The sequence below is a fragment of the Lontra canadensis genome, unplaced genomic scaffold (assembly GCF_010015895.1).
Source record: "Lontra canadensis isolate GAN:19392208 unplaced genomic scaffold, GSC_riverotter_1.0 scaffold24, whole genome shotgun sequence".
NCBI classification, from domain to species: domain Eukaryota; kingdom Metazoa; phylum Chordata; class Mammalia; order Carnivora; family Mustelidae; genus Lontra; species Lontra canadensis.
Window position 1 is genome coordinate 7,447,896 of NW_022631018.1, and position 18,181 is coordinate 7,466,076.

The window sequence follows — 18,181 nt, forward strand, 5'->3', positions numbered from 1 at the left end:
AAGTGTTAATATCCCTATTTTATAGGTAAGGACACTGAGACTCAGAGCGGTGAGGTTACTTGCCCAAGGTCACATGACTAGTACTCTGCTGTTGCTATACCATACTGCTCCTGAGATGGTTGAGGAATCCTTGTATTCTGCAATTAATGAAAGTAATTTTGATAGTTGTTGTTATATGAACATAGTGAATATCTTCCATTTAAATGCTTAAATCCCTTTTCCATTTAGTGTTTCTTAAAATGTGCTCTACTGGTAAAATTACGAACTATAGTCTTTCATTTATCAGTGTACTGATGATGATGCTTCTTTTGGATTAATTGAATTTATTGATTTTAGACTTACCTTAATGTTTGAGAATGTAACTCAGCTCTATAGAGCCTGTTAGCCAAGGGATTCTACAGATTTTTCTGTTGTGGCCACTGGTTTTCCAGAGGTTGATCAGAATTGAAATACATTTTCTTCGTACAGGCATTTAAAATACCAGAAATTTTCAATCAACTATTTTAAAGCTAAGCAGGTTTTAAGAAGTGAAAATGCATTTTTAGTAACTAGTGTCTATAAATGATGGCTAGATAACTTTTCCAGAATATCAAGTTACATACAAGAAATACTTGGGACACTGATCTTTCCTTTGTCATTGCTTCCTTGCAAAAATATGAGAAAAATACATTAACAGCATATTAACAACATAAATAAGATAATAAATAGAACTTTTTATTTGAGGCTTTTAAGAATTTTCTAGGGGCACCTGGGTGGCTCAGTCGGTTGAGCATCTATCTGCTTTTGGTTCAGGTCATGATCTCAGGGTCCTGGGATCAAGCCCTGCTTTGAGCTCTCTGCTCAGCGGGGAGTCTCCTTCCTTTGCTCCTCCCCTCCCTACTCATTTCTCTCTCTCTCTCAAATAAGTAAAATCTTCAGAAAAAAATAAAAAAATTTTCTAGACCTAGAGTTAAGTATGATATATATGTAACCCAGTCAAAAATAGTTAACGATTCCATGGAGAAGACATTGCATAACAGGAAGAGGGAAAACTCACTGGTTATGTGCTGTAACTGTCTGAAACCCATTGCAGATATAGTACACTCTGAGTGGGAAGATTATGATTCAATATATATAAATTCTTTCAGTCATTCACCAGTCCATTTGGGACTGTGTATTTTTTTTTTTAAAGATTTTATTTATTTATTTGACAGAGAGAGATCACAAGTAGGCAGAGAGAGAAGGGGAAGCAGGCTCCCTGCTGAGCAGAGATCCTGATGCGGGGCTCAATCCCAGGACCCTGAGATCATGACCTGAGCCGAAGGCAGAGGCTTAACCCACTGAGCCACCCAGGTGCCCCGGGACTGTGTATTTTGAACCTACTTTATTACGTCATTGACTCTAAAACATTCCTGGTTTTAGAATGCCATTATTTAAATACCATTAAGAAAAAATGTGCTAATTAATTGTAAAATGTTACAGATTATAGGATTCCATCAGAAATATTAAAATATGAAAAAATTTGTGTTTTAGAATCAAGGAAATATGTAACTTAACAATTTCTAAATGTCTTTTTGCCATTTAGGATTACAGGAATTATGTTAAGAACAATGCTATAAAAAGCAACAACAAAAGCCTTTTCTTAAGTGCCTGGGTCTGAATGCCAGGCTTCTTGGGCATAGTTACTGGCTCAGCATTGTCTGCCTCCTCAAGGGTATATGACCAAGGTATCTCAGAAAAGAGGTACTATTTATAAGATTTTACCTGGCAGTCATAGTATGGATTCTCATTTATGGTCTTTGTAAGATTGAGACTTGAGAACAGTGTTTTACAAGGTAAAATTTAACATCCAAAATTTTAATTAGATACTAATCGAAAGTGGGGATTTTTGATGTGCTGAGTATGACAACTCTATTTAATTCTTGAGTTAGGAGCTGACTTTACCTATTTGCTTCTCCCTGATAAGCCTTACACCAGGTTTGCTAAAAATCTTTGGGTAAGAACAGATTTGTCCTTTTCAGGAGAGAAGCAACTATAAGCAAAATTAAAATATGCTTGTATAATGTTTTTATATTTGTAAGTTAAAACGTGCTTTTTTAAAAATATAGAGCGTATCTTAATTTCTGTGTAGACTTTTTATCTTAGCTCCTAAAGTACTGATAGTTTAGTCTTAACAAAGGTTATATATAGATATATATAAAAAGATAATTTACATATAAAATATACATAAAGACAGTATAAAAAAGAATCAGCATTAGACTTTGGGCTTTGTATTTGTTATACCATGATAGAATGTCTGTAATCTAGTCAAAACAAGATCAGTGAGATGACAACATTATTTTTCGACATTATATTTGGACAGAATAGCAAGTCTTTACCTTTCAGATTGACAACCTTTTTTTTTTTTTTTAAGATTCATTTATTATTTTAGAGAGGGAGAGAGCAAGCTTGGGGGAAAGAGGAAGAGGGAAAGAATCTTAAGCAAACTCCACACTGAGCGTAGAGCCAGACATGGGGCTCGATCTCACAACCTGAGCCGAAACCAAGAGTTGAATGTGTATCTGACAGCTCCACCCAGGTGCCCCCCCCCCCCATTAACAAATTCTGACCATACATTTGTCAAATAAATTAGGAACTTAAATTCCTCCAAAGAAGTAGTATTCAGCAGTAGTACTCCTGAATTTTTTAAGACAGCAGACAGGCTTTCATTTCAGAAAGACTAGCTCCTAAGGAGCTTCACAGTGTCTTTTCTGTGAATTTATGATGTTCACTCTTCAATCTCAGAGATCTAGAAAGAGATACATACTCCAGGGAGCAATAATAAAGCTCATTTGAAACTGAGATGTAAACTAAAATACCAAAGGCTGTATCTTTACAGTGAGACAAGTACTTAGGTACCATGCATACCCTCTGAGTATTGAGGAACCTAGACAGACAGATTAATAGATGATTATTTGTGAATATGTAAATAGAGAGAAGGTGAACCATTTTCTGAGAGTTGCTTTAGCTAAGGTCCTATTTGAGGCCTCTTGGACAAACTGTCTCCCAGTAGAGAGAGAACCTCAGAATGCTTTTTTTCTTATCTTTTTCTTTTTTTCTTTTTTTTTTTTCTTTGTGCCTCAAATTAATTGTTTCTTTTGGTCAGAGTTCATAATTGGCCTCACTGACTTTTCCCCCTACTATGGTTCATTGCTAATCATACCTCCTACTTGAGGATAATGGCCTTTTCAGGGGTTTTTGTTTGTTTTAGATATGCTGAGGTTAGTGTCTGAATTAAGTAGCTCTTTGGATCTGTATCTCTCCGGTTTATCTCCCAGCACCCTACCATAGCCAGATCCCTTGAGCACTTCTTTTTGGTGATGCTTTTCCTTTTCTTTCTATTCTTGGGAATATGCTTCTTTCTATTCCTTTGTAACCCACCTGGGTGGTCAGTTCATTCTTCAAAGTTAGCCCGTAGTGTCAGCTCTTCTGTTGTGCTTTTATTTGATCATCCTTAGTTGATTAGCCACTCCTTATTTTGGGCCTCTACTTTATAGAATTTTGGGCTAGTTTGACACTCAAAGCAACATTTTGCTATTGTGGTCCCTAAGAGAATTTTCAAAGACTATGTTCTCCATTATAATCTTACGATAACATCTAAAATTCTTGTTTAAAAGCTTAAGTATATTGCAAAGACCATAATTTCTGGTATTTTACAAAATGATATTTTAAAATCTTTTAGATGAATCTAAACTTTTTTAAAAAGATTTTATCTATTTATTTGACAGAGAGAGATCACAAGTAGGCAGAGAGGCAGGCAGAGAGAGAGGGGGAAGCAGGCTCCCTGCCAAGCAGAGAGCCCGATGTGGGGCTCGATCCCAGGACCCTGAGATCATGACCCAAGCTGAAGGCAGAGGCTTTAACCCATTGAGCCACCCAGGTGCCCCTAGATGAATCTAAGTATTATAAATGACAGTCCATTTTTTAGGGTGCCTGGGTGATCTCTCTCTCTCTCTCTCTCTCTCTCTCAAATAAATAAATTAATTAAATCTTCAAACAAAAAAAATACATGAATATACTACCATTGAGAGAAACTGGGAAAATGGTACCCAAGGTCTCTCTCTGAAATATTTCTTATAGTTGCATGTGAATCTTCAGTTGTCTCAAAAGGTGTAACTAAAATAAAATTCTGATCTTGATTTAAAAATACATGAACAAGGAGCGTCCATCTGGATGGTGTAGGCAGTTAAACATCTGACTCTTGGTTTCTGCTCAGGTTGTGATCTCCGGGTCATGAGATTGAATCCTTGTTGGGCTCCATGCCCAGCGCAAAGTCCGCATGAGTTTCTCTCTCCCTCTGACCCTCCCCCACTCAGACTCACTCACTCTCTAAGTAAATAAATCCTTAAAAAAAAATACATGAACAAGGTCTTCAACAGAAAATTTTCATCATTTCTTTTTCTCTTTTTCTTCTACCTCTCCCCCACAATTTTAAAGTAATACATTTTTGTGTAATCTTATCATACAATCATAATTCTCTGTAACAAAAATATGTATGTTAAGTTGGACTTTTTTAAATTCAATTTTCTATAACCCAAAACTTTATGCATTATGTCTTTTCCCATGAGTTATCATTGTAATTGTTTCTAATCAGCTAATCGATATACATCATAAGTATTGTTAAATAATTATTAAACATAAGTAAAATTTAATTGAAAATGTTTCTTAATGAGATGAATGAGGCTTTTAAAAATAGTTTATTTAACAGACGAATATTATTTTTCATTAAGATGAGACCGTATAGCATCAAGTCTGTTTTTTGTTTCATTTCATCTCTCCCATCCTCTAACGTTAGCTCTAGAATGTTTCCTAACACCAGTTTTTCACAAGAATTGTCCCTTTATTTGGTACCAAGGAAGGTTTTATATCTTGGGGTAGTCAATGTAGGATTGATCCCCGCCCCCCCGCAAACCGTTGCCAGTATATTAGTTAAATGGAGTGTTTCTAAGCAAAAGAGTAACAGGTTTAATTGTCATTTGCTAAGTCTTAGCAAAGTCCTTTTTTTTTAAAATATATATTTCCCAGAAGTATCGCATAATAAGGAGAGAGGCATATGCCTTTCTGATACAACCTAGGAGTGGAGTGATCAGAATAGAGGGAAATTTGAAAAGGACAATGGTGATGAGATAGTTACCACAGGAGTCTCTCCAAGTAGATCAGTTAAGGGGAAAATGCATTTATTTGCAAATTGAGCTGAAAATTGATTCACTTAAAATTTTAATTTTTTTTTTCTAGCTTAAGTTTTTCATACCTGCATATTCCTTTAAAGGTGTTTGTGTACCCCCATGAGGAATTAATGACATGTGCTTGTATTTGTGTAGGTATTGGCTTACTCTACTTTGTGTTTTCCTTCATTCAATAAAGAATTTTTCAATGTCTATTTACTGACATACTATTTTTTTCTGACTGAGTTTAATAAATACATATATATTGAAATATTTATAGAATGTATCTCTTACATATCTGAGCTAGTACCATAAATGCATTTTTTTAATTCTAGAAGGGAGGTGAAATAGGAACTAATGGACTCTGGGTGGCTTACTAGGAAACCTGTTGGAAATACTCTTTTAAAGATTTCTCCTTCCTTTCTTCCTTCCTTCCTTCCTTCCTTTCTTTCTTTCTTTCTTTCTTTCTTTCTTTCTTTCTTTCTTTCTTTCTTTCACAGGGAGAGATTACAAGTAGGCAGAGAGGCAGGCAGAAAGAGGAGGAAGCAGGCTCCTGGGATCATGACCTGAGCCGAAGGCAGAGGCTTTAACCCACTGAGCCACCCAGGCGCCCCTGGAAATACTCTTTTGATAGGAAAATGCAATCTTTGTTGAAAGTGGTACAGATAATATTTTTAGGAGTATGCAAGGATCTGTTCTTCCTGTGACTGGTGAATGATAACCATACTTAAACACCTCCCTTCTCTTCCACTCTTCTCTTCCATAAGGCTGTGTCTTCATATTTCAAAGGAATTTCAAAGAAGACCATTCATTCACCCCCCTCCTTTGGATATACAATTGTATTTTCTGTAAATTTCAGAAAATTTGGAGTAGAGAGAGAGACTTTCTCTGTCTTTTGCTAGGGATACCGTGGGATATCTTTAATGGTAGTATCTTGGCCATAACTCTTGCTTATCCATAGAGACTGGATATGGTAATTTTATCACTCAAATTCAGCAAAGAGAGGGAAAAAGATAATTGGCTGAGACTCGTAAGAGAAAGGAAAATAAAGTGAGAAGATATGAAAGCACTTAATTTCTTTAGGCTCTACTCTGTTTGGTAATGGTTGAATTCATTTGCACATGTTTTATTTAAGGCAAGTATGATTATAGAGGGAAAGATTGCCTGCAGAATGCTGTATTAACAGGGAAATGTAGACAGGAAAAGAATTGTATCTGTGAATTGTACATACTCTTGTTGGAAGCAAGCAAAGATTTGGAAAGATGTTGCTCCAGATGTTTCTCCATTTTGGACACTAGGTGGTGGCATTGTATAAAGACAGCTTGGTTGCTGGTGAGTAATACTGTCCATCTTCCAGCGGGGATAACTCTTAGCAACTGACTAAATAAGCCCAACTAACTAAGCCCAATTTTCTTTTTTGTCTTTGTCACTTAGCTTTGTGGCACATTTGTGGTGATTTTACTCAACTTCTTTGTGATATTTAATTTACATTGTATATTGTACATAGATGACGAACTGGTGTTCAGATGAAAAAAACACCCCTGCCCTCCAAAACACGCCCCAACAAAAGTAATTTATATGAGTGATGCATAATAAACATTGAAAGTATAAAATATAGTAAATAAAAATTTAAATAATTTTGTACTGTATTTCCTCTTTTACTGGTGAAGGCCTAAGTGTACATACACATTTGGGGTTCAGGAAGAAAGACCTCAGAGATTGAGAAAGGCCCTCTCCATCTATGAATAACCCTTATGCATTACGGGGTACGGGTAACCTGCATCCTAGGGATCCTCTTTACCTTCCTTCCTGTGCCCCACCACCAGTTCTCCATTGTTTTCAAGTTTGAAACAACTGCGGAGTAGTGCATTTTTGGTTATGATTCAAAATGATACAGTCCTTTCTCTCGCAGTTAGAGTTGCTCCCTCTTAAATTAGAGGGGCCTTTCTTACTGGATTCGATGAAAATAGTGGGTCCCTATTATTCCCAAGTCAGAATTTTTAATACACTTTCACAGAAACAGTGTTTTCTGTGAGAGCTAAGTATAGCTAAAGTGGTATTACATACAGCCTTAATTTTAAAAGTCCTACTTCTCCATTCCAGGATCTTGGCCTCAGACTTCTCTGTTTTCTTTCAGAGTAATGATCTGGAAGAGCATTTTTCTCCTCTGCAAAATGGACCTTTTTATATTCCTTTTCATATTCCTTTTAAACCTGTTTCTTCCTGGATGTCTGCCTCATTTTCTCTGAACTCTGTACTCTTACAGGCCTTTTAAAAAATCGTCCTTACCTTATGTTAATCGTATATAGATTTTCTAATCCCAGCTGTACTCTACATGTATCGAAGATAAAGTTTCTTGTTTATCCTTATGTCATCAACAGTCTTGTGCAGTGTCTTGCATGTAGTAGGTGCTCAATTAAATACATCACATGCATAAGGAAGGCTTAGATAGTTAATGCCAGAGTAGGGTGTTTTAAGTTAATTACCTCTGAGTGAAAATAGCTTTTTATAGGGTATAAAGTATTTAAATTGGTTTTTAAGATAGAAGGACTCCTAAGGCCAGTTGCTTTCATTTTTGGTGGATGGAACCTATAGCCCCGCAGGTTATAAAACATACTAGTATAGTTTTTGGAACTCAGATTTCATTCTTATATGCCTGTCCAGAAAATGTAGTCAACATATAGAACAGTTTCATTGATAATATTCCAAATTACTTATCCTTTTGGGAATTAGTGATTTTTTTGAGACTCTTCATTGAAGCTCCCATACCCCCACATACACACAACACACTGAGAAAAATGCATACACATTTATACAATTCTGTGTACTGTGTTGGAGAACTCATAGACCTCATGTTAAGAACTTCTGCGTTAGATTTTAGAATAGACCAGCTGACTAGTCGAGATGTAGCTTGATATGATAAAAAAAAAAAAAAGTACTATATACAAAATCAGTTGACCTGAGTGAATTCTAGCTCTTGTTCTACCTGTAATAAATGTGATGCCATTTGGCAGGTCATGTAATCTCTTTTTACCTTTTTCTTTGTGAAGTTGTTGGATAAGAGTGAATGAATTTAGTCCACCAATTTACTTAGAATAGTGCTGGGTATAATCTGCATCCCAGTTTTTGTTCCTAGTCTTTGTTTCTAATACTGCATGAAAGATTTCTGAATTTTGTGATGCTCTGTCTTTCCCTTAAGAAAATTGCTTTCTGTCTTTAAGAAAATTACATTAGTGTATGTGTGTATATATTTGTGTGTATACACACACACACACACACACACACACACACGCACACTTTCAACCTGGGTAGCAACCAACTTGTTATGTTATCCTGTAAGACAGGTAGTAAGCTGTGTCCTGATCTTTTGAGACCTCTGTAAAGACAATAGCAAATAACCTCATTACTGCAGTGCTACTATTGAAAACTCTGAGTCAGGAAATGTGTGCTTGTCAGCATGTAGAAGGACCTGCAGAGAGAAAGAGGGCTGAGAAAATCTACTCAAGGTGTTATATCATTATACTGGTGTAACTTGTTAAAGTAGATGAAACTTTTCCCTATTATAGTTGCTAAGAACTTTAGTCTTTAGAGAATGGATATATTATGTCTTAGGGAAAATCCATTATTATTCATATAAAATTCTTTTTTTTTTCATATAAAATTCTTTATGAAAACAGATTCCATTGATGTTTGTCAGCAGTAAACAGGTTGTGTTAAAAATATGTAACGTTTATGTATTACCGAGTGAGACACTTTTTATTTTTACTCTAATTAGGGAAGAAGACAAAAACATATTTGATTACTGCAGGGAAAACAACATTGACCATGTAACCAAAGTCATCAAATCGAAAAATGTGGATGTGAATATGAAAGATGAAGAGGTATGGAAAACATGCCTTAATTATTTTCTTATGCTTTGTTGTTCCACCCCAGTGCTTCTTTTCGAAATGGCCTATGAACTACAACTCAAAGTATAGTATGGTTAAGATTGTATCAGAATATTTATATGAAATGGTGTTTCCCAGTTAAGATACTTTCTGTGTATGTATCCATCCATCTGTTGATATTGTGTAAGTTACTAGCTGAAACTTGCTGCGGTCCAGTAACTTCTATTTCTTCACAATACAGGGAGAGACTGTTAACCTATTAAGTGAAATCTATAGGTAATTTTAAAATATTTATAAATAGTTTTGGTGTCTTCTGTCATTACACTTCAAATAGATATATTGTCCTTTCTCAGTAAATATATTTCTAGAAAACAGTGTGTCAGAGTTTTGATAAATCCATTCTCTTTTTTCCTTCTTTCTTTCCTTTTTTTTTTTTTTTTTTTTTTTTAAGAGAGGAAGAGAGACAGATGGGATGGGGAAGGGAGGGGCAGAGGGAGACACTCTGAAGCAGGCTCCACACCCAGCTCAGATCCTGATGTGGGGCTTGATCTCACAACCCTGAATCATAACCTGAGCTGAAATCGAGAGTCGGCCCCACTAAGCTACCCAAGCACCCTGGTAAATCCATTCATTTAAATGTGGGCCTGCCATGTAAAGGGCTTCTATACTAAATTATTTTGTAAAATATATTACTTTTTAATTTATTTGTTTTGTGAATAAAACTGTTCATATATTGAGTTTAAACTGTCCTGGATTATAGTTGTTAAATAGGGAGCAAAATTTACTGAGTTTTACTCATTTTACTCATTCTTTAATAATGCAATGAAAGATGATCAAAATGACTGAAAGGTAACAATTATTAGGAAGAAGACATGCAGTGATCATAGATAATGTGTAGAGTAGATAAATCAGTGTACATATTGACAGCTCTTTATACAGGCTAGCCTTTAATATTATCTAATTGTTAGGCAGTGTCTTTCCTGTAATATATTGTCAATGATATTGGGAAAGACTATAATTCTGTAGTATAGAGGGACCAGTAATATTTTTGTTCTCCCCTAAGTAATGAAACAAACAGCTAAGAAAGATGTAGCTAGAGAAAAGTAAAAGCCAGGTTGGGAAATAATAAAACCAGGTCTTTTGATCCAACTAGGGTGTTTTTTTGCCTTTCGGGATTAGAATACTTTTTTTTCCCCCCAAGTAAATCAGGTGTAACTGCTTCCCTTGATTTTGTTATTTTTTGTTTTTGTACTTGGGAGTTAAGATTTTTATAAAATTAATACATGTAGGTAGTTCAACAAAAATCAGTACTATAAATCCTCTAACAAAAAAGTATTCTCTTACCTGAATCCTTCTCACATTGATTCTAGCTCCCTTGAGGCAAAAACTCAGTTTTTTTCATTGTTTCTTTTGCAATTTACCTGCATATTTCTAAATAGCATGCATGTATCTCTTGATTTTCCAACTTTAACCATTGATTTTCTTTTCTGCTATATTAGGATTTAGCTGTTTTACTTGTATTCCTCTCTCCTCTTCCCACCGCCCTAACAGTTATATCACAACATTTAGTTTCATTTTCTGATTGAATCTCTACAGAATCAATGTTAAAATATTATTATTATAAGTAATTATAATGTAGGTATAAAATAGTTATATTGTTGTTTCTATGTAAATTATGCACATTGCTGAGCTTAGGTGTACTGTGTGTACTAGTCAGCTTTTGTGAAATAACTACATCTATTTCTTGCTCACATTTCAGGAGGGTTTTGTATCAGGCTCTGTCTGCTATGTTAGCTAGCGTCGTTTGGGCTCAGTTCATTTCAATTTCATGTATCTTCTCATTCTCATTCTGAGATGTGGATAGACACTGGGGCAGAACTAAGGACAGACAGAATCAGAACCCACAAATACATTTAAAGCTGTTGCGTAGATGTGGCATGTGTCGTATCTACTCACATTCCTTTGGCCAAAACAAGCCACGAAGCCAAACTGGGTGGTAGGACACCTTTTCTGATGACAGGGAAGCAATGCATAGGTGGGAAGGAAATAAATAATTATATAATTATGAATAGTATAATCTACTTGCCATAGTACAACATTCTGTTTTTTCTAAAGGCTAATCATTGCTTCTTTTTTTGTTTTTATATCTTCTATGTTTCTATCATTAAATCTTTCCTCAAATTGCCCAACGGAGGTCTTTGTGCAGTCACGCACATCAGGTAATCAATCCCATACCGTTTTAGCGATACCCCTTCTGGAGTTCTCCTTCCTTTTTCTCTGATCTCAACTGGGTGCTCTCTAGGTCTGCTGTATAGATGCCATCCTGGGATTACGCTTTACCACTATCTTAAGAATACCCTTCCCTTCTCTCCTGGAGTCTTCTGTTTCCTGGATCCCAAGTCTTTTATTGTTTACTTCCTTGTTTAGATGAGTGTCTCTTCCAGTAGCTTCCTTTTTTATTTGTTTCCTGGTTTTGATGGAGCATTTCCTCTAGTAGCTTCCTGAGAAAGGTAAATATTTTGAGATCTTCCATTTAAAAATGTTTCAGTTAGAGTTTGGGGCATATTCCATATGCCCAATAAATATTTGACAAACTAATGAATGATTAAATAAATGAATAAGTAGGAGCAGTATATTTATAGGGGTGTCTGGGTGGCACAGTTGGTTGAGTGTCTGACTCTTGGTTTCAGCTCAGGTTGAGATCTTAGAGTCATGAGATCGAGCCCCACGTCGGGCTCTGTGCTCAGTGAAGAGTCTGCTTGAGATTCTCTCTCTCCCTCTCCCTGCCCCCCAACTTGTGCGCTTGCTCGCACGTGCTCTCTCTCTCTCTCGCTCTCTCTTGCTCTTGCTCTCCAATATAAATAAATCTTTAAAAAGAAAAAGAGAAGCAGTGTAATTGTGATGAGCTAGACTACATAGGTTCAAATCTTTGCACTGTCACTTCCTAGCTATATGACGTTTGTCAGGTTTATTTTGTGTCTCATTTTCCATGTGTATACAATGGAGATTATCGTAGTACCTGTGTCAACATTGTTTTGAGGATTAAATCAGTTAATATATATAAAGCACTTAAACAATACCTGACACACACATAACAAGCACTCAATAAATTTTAGCTATCTTGATTATTTTTAATGAATAATATGAATGTGATAATATGAAGAAATGAATGAAGATCACTTAACTCTCTAAGATTTCACTCATCTATTTATTTTAGAGAAAGAGGGAGTGTATGCATGTGTGCAGGGGGAGGGCAGTGTGGGAGGGAGAGTGATAAGCAGACTCTCCACTGGGAGCCCAGCTCAGGGCTCAAGCCCATGACCCTAAGATCATGACCCCAGCTGAAACCAAGCGTCAGACACCTAGCCAACTAAGCCATCCAGGCGCCCTGACTCTTTTTTTTCAAAGGCTTCATTTCTTTAGAGAAGTTTTAGGTTTACAATAAAATGAGAGGAAGGTGCAGAGACTTCCTTCCCATATACCCCCCTACCCCCTACATGCGTATAGCCAACCCCATTATTAACATCACTCACCAGAATGGTACATTTTTTACCAAGGATGAACCTACACTGATATTCGTAATCACCTGAAGTCTGTAGTTTATCTTAGGGTTGACTCTTGGTGTGGGTTTGGACAAATGTAGAATATCTATCCATCATTTTAATATCATACAGAATATTTTCACTGCCCTTAAAATCCTATGTTCTCTGCCTAGTTATACTCCCTGCTCTGCTCCAACCATTGATCTTTTTCTTATCTTTTCATTAGCGTGGTATATTTTTCTCCAAACATTTACTTTTACTCTATATGTGTCATTATATTTAAAGGGGGGTTCTTATAGACATAGTGTAGTGGGATCATGTTTTTAATCCACTGAGACAATCTGTCTTTTAACTATTGTATTTAGACCACTGACTTTCAAGTGATTATTGGTACAGTTGGATTAGTATCTATCATTTCTGTTACTGTTTTCTATTTGTTACACTTGTTCTTTGTTCCTATTTTTGTCTTCTCTTTTTCCACTTTTTGTGGTTTTAATTGAGGACTTAATAGGATTCCATTTTCTCTCCTTTCTTAGCTTATCAGTTAGGCCTCTTTTTTTTTTTTTTTTAACCATTTTTTTAGTGGTTGCTCTGGAGTTTGCAGTATACATTTAAAACTAACCCAAGTCTATTTCTTAGATGGTATGATGTTATCATGATAACATGATACCATTTCATGAATAGTTACCTTATAAGATAATAATAAAATAATCTTAATTTATCCCTCTAGTTCCTTGTATCTTTGGTGTCATTCATTGCACTTACATATAAGCATACATAATTAAGCACAGTGCTGCTGTTATTTTGAACAAACTGTTATCTGTTAGATCAGTGAAAAAATAAGAAAAACGAAAAGTTTTTATTTTGCCCTCACTTATTCCTTCTTCTCTGTTCTTCTTTTCTTATGTAGATCGAAGTTTCTGACATATATTATTTTCCTTCTCTCTAAAGAACTTCTTTTAACATTTTTTGCAAGTTCTGCTGGCAACGGATTTCTTCAATCTTTGTTTGAGAACATCTATTTCTCCTTTGTTTTTGAAGGAGAATTTCTCAGGATACATAATTCTAGGTTGGTGGAGTTTTTTCAAAACTACTCTCTTGCTTGCCTGGTTTCTATCTTTCTCTCTTTCTTTTTAAAGATTTTATTTATTTAGAGTGCAGGTGTGGGGGCAGGGGTAGAGGGAAGAGAGAGAATGTCAAACAGGCTCCACACTGAGCGCATGGAGCCTGATGGAGGGCTCGATCTCACCACCCAAAGATCATGACCTGAGCTGAAATCAAGAGGCAGAACTTAACTGACTGAGCCACCCAGGCACCCCTCTTGCACAGTTTCTGAGGAGAAATTAGATATAATTCTTATCTTTGTTCTTTATAAGTAAGGTGTTTCTTTTCTCCAGCTTCTTTTAAGATTTTTCTTTGCCTTTCATTTTCTATAGCTTGAAAACAATATGCCTAGGTGCAGTTTTTTTGTTTGTTTGTTTGTTTTGTTTTGTTTTGTTTTTGGCATTTATCTTGCTTGGTGTTTTCTGAGCTTCCTGGATCTGTGGCTTGGTGTCTAGCATTAATTTGGGGAAATCCAGTCATTGTTTCATATACTTCTTCTGTATCTTGTTTCTTCTGCTTCTGGTGTCCCCATTATGCATACGTCACACCTTTTGTTTTCCCACAGTTCTTGGGTATTCTATTCTGGCTTTTTTCAGTCTTTATTCTCTTTGATTTTCAGTTTTCATGGATTCTGTTAGGTATATCCTCTAGCTCAAAGATTATTTCCTTAGTCATATCCAGGCCACTAATAAACCCATCAAAGGCATTTTTTATTTCTATTACAGTTTTTTTTTTTTAATCTCTAGCATTTCTTTTTGATTCTTCCTTAGAATTTCTATGTCTTTGCTTACGTGGTCCATCTGTTCTTGCACACTGTCGATTTTATCTCTTAGAGCCTTTGGCATATTCATCATAGTTCTTATAAATTCTTAGCCTTGTAATTCCAATGTCTTTGCATATTTGGGTCTGATAATTTCTCTGTCTCTTCAGATTATATTTTTTACCCTTAGTATGATTTTTAATTTTTACTAATAGCTGCACATCACATACTGGGTAAAAGGAACTGCTGTAAATAATTCTTTAGTAATATGGTGGTGAGGTGTGGAAGAGGCAAAGGGCTCTATCGTCCTATGATTAGGTCTCAGTTTTTAGTGAATCTGTGAGTCTGGTTTGTGAATCCCACTAGTGGTTCTGTCTTTTTTCCTCCCTGCTTAGATGGAACAGAATGGCTAGAGTGGGCTGGAGTTGGGTATTTCCCTTGCCTCAGTCAGTGGGCTCTGATAATCTCCTAGCAGGTTAGGCACTGGTTAACTGGTTTTTCCCCAAAGACAGGCCTTACTAAGAACACAGTGCACTCATATATTTCAAAAGGATTCATTTCCGGCTTCAGAATCAGGAGGGGTTTTCTCTGATAGTTACTTTGGGAACCTGGCCAAACTCCTGGAGGTAAATCTTGGAATGTTGTATAGCCTCCCCACCAGGAGTAGATTCCCTTAGAGTTTTTAACTCTCAGAGTTGTCCACACTGAGCCTTTAGCAGTTTGTCAGTTTTGTCCGTTGTAGTCAGGTTTTTCTGCCTGGCAGTTCCTGGGGTGGTTTTCACTTATAAACTTCTGCTAGAAAGTTGAGTTCACCTGTCTGTCTCTCTAGTCTTGAGGGCACAAGGTTTGCCTTGTGTCTTCCCCTCTCTCTCTTTTTTTTCCAAAAACTTTATTTATTTGAGAGAGTGCACAAGTGAGAGAGAGTAAGCCCGAGTTGGGGGAGGGGCAGAGGGAGAAGCAGGCTTCTTCCCTTCCCCACCCAGCAGGGAGCCTGATACAGAACTGGAACCCAGGACCCTGGTATCATAACCTGAGGCGAAGGCAGACGCTTAATTAACTGAGCCACCCAGGCACCCCATGTCTTCCCTTCTCTTATGGATCCAGCAAGAATAGTGGATTTTTCAACCTGTTCAGCATTTTGCTTGTTGTTAGGAAGGAGTGGCAACTTCCAAGCTCCTTATATATGGAATTGGAAATTGGAAGTCCACTTAACTTTTGAAGGTCACTTTTACCCTGGAACATATTGTGCATATACTAAACGTTCCCTATTAGAATTTTCCATCTTTCAAATAATAATACTTTATATGGTGTGTGTTTTAGGTTACAGAGTATTTTCACTTACTATCTTCCCAACAACCCTGTAAGGTAAATGCTATCCTCATGTTACAGAAAGGAACTAATTCAGAGACTGCTTTCACTTACTGAAATACACATAACTGCTAAGTGGAAATGCAGGTCTGAGGGACTGTTCTTTTTGCCTTTGGATTTAAGAAGGATATACAACTTCCAGTTGGCCCTGCTAGTGTTATTCTCTGGTTTGCAGCGTTTCATGAAAGAAATTGGAAATTTACCAAATCTACCACATGACCTTTGCAAAGATCATTGGACAGCAGTGATAGGAATAAAACGTCTAGAACACAAACAGCTTACACTGACGCAGTTTTGTTTGTTTGGTTGGTTTTTTGCAAAGATAAAAGAAACTTGTAAAATGTAGTGCTTCTGTCATTCCGTGACTTTGATGTAGTGCGGCTTCCCAGGTCTTCCAGTTTGTTACCCGTGCAGCTACCTTTACCCACCCCAGCCTGCCAGAACATTGTGTTTCCAGGAACAGATGAAGTGCTTACACATTCATAGACTGAGACGCCAAGAATTCAGTTGGGTTCTCTCATTGCTCCAAGCAGATTTCTGCCCTCTCAGCCATGACATCTCAGGCTGGGCCTTGAATACTGATGGCCAGCCTTTTATTATTAATCAGGGATTTGTGTGAATTAATTTAAGAACATGAGGGAAATGAGAGCTTAAAATTAGAATCAAACTTAACATCCTAAATAAAATAAATGGTATTGCTTCATGACTTTTAAACCTCTAGCAGATAAAACAACAACTTGGTAAGCCTTGGTGATGGACTAAAATTATGAAATGTCAGAATTAAATTGCTAGCTAAATATTTTTAACCCCTTTATGAGAAAAAGACATTTCTCTACTGTAATAACTTGGGTGACAATTACAGTCTTGAAAGGACATCCAGTTCTTTGTGTCTGTCTAGCTGATATTTGAGTTTGAGAGATTTCATTACTGATTGCCTAGGATTCTTTGGGATTGTATATGACTTTATTTAAAATATTCATTCAGCAAGTTCAACCCAATTTCAGTTTTGCCCTTAGATGACTAAATATTACATTTATTTCACTTAAAATTTGCTATAAGCACATAAAGAAATTTAATTATAGCCATAAAATAAGTCATAGTAGAAATTTAATTTATAGTCATAAATGATATGCTTGCATTTCCACATATTGAAATAAACAACAATCGTATATTGCTGGAAATGTATATATTTGGATCTGTAACTACAACGGCATATGAACATATATATAAAATGCTTTTAAATAATTCATATTTCATTATGAAGTTATTTTATCATGAATAACTATAGTTCCTGGTATATATCTTATATTTATTCAAGTAATTACTACTAATATAGTAAGACACGTATTTCTTCTTCTTTTTTTTTTTAAGACACGTAATTCTAATTGGAGAAAATTACATGGTGTTTTCAGATGATATTGTAATTAGGACATTGTATTTCACGTAACAGAAAAAAGTTTTATTAAAAAAAAAAACCACAAGTTTTGTAGTTATACTTACCATACCATTCTCCATGTTTGTTGATTCTTTCAAATGCTTTGAGGAAGTTACCTTTCTCCTCATCCCTTCCCCTTCTTTGCTTTAAATTTGTAGCTCATGTCAGAATATAACTTGCATGTTTTTGCCTTGAGAAACTGCTGCAGAATCTGGTGAAACTGATAGTGTTAACCTAACAAAAGGTTTAAGACTCAGAGTCACTATATTGAGGCTAAATTTATGCTTTTATTTAAGATTTGAGAAAGGAAAAAAAAATTATTTGCTTAAATAAATTTCTGCAGTTGAATATGTGTTATTTTGATTATTTATTTGATTAAAATAGTGATTTGAAGGAACTCATTGAATCACACTAATAATTGGGAAATGCATTCTAAACTGTCACGTTATTCTCATTTGCATTAATGTAGCGAGCACCATTTCAAAATCACACCTAACTTTATATAAGAAGCTCATGTTTAATACAAAATCAGAAAATAGTAAAAATAGGTTAAATCTTATGAGCTTTGGCACCTTACTTTTTATTTTTTATTGTGATAAAATATACATAACATAAAACTTACCATTTTAGCCATTTTGAACTGTATAGTTCTGTGGCACTAAATATATTCACTTTGCTCTGCAACTACCGCCACCATCCATCTACAGATTCTTTTCCTCTTCCCCAAACAAAAGTCTGTACTCATTAAACGCTAGCTCCTCATAGCCTCCCTCATTCCCACCCCCTACCCCCCTACCCCCGGCAACCACCATTCTACTTTCTTTCTCCATGAATGTGACTACTTTAGGTATCTTATGTAAATGGAATCGCAAGTATTTGTCCTTTGTGCCTTACTCCACTTA

At 35.9% G+C, this 18,181-nt stretch overlaps 1 protein-coding gene across 2 annotated transcripts in view; it reads left to right on the forward strand.

The window, feature by feature from the left end:
• The window catches only part of ACBD6 (acyl-CoA binding domain containing 6), a 200,692-nt gene that overhangs the window by 78,469 nt on the left and 104,042 nt on the right, over positions 1-18,181 (forward strand). For both annotated transcript variants that reach the window (XM_032862718.1, XM_032862719.1), the window contains exon 5: positions 8,959-9,064. In XM_032862718.1, the coding sequence (XP_032718609.1) occupies positions 8,959-9,064 (106 nt within the window). The remainder of the gene's footprint in view (positions 1-8,958; positions 9,065-18,181) is intronic.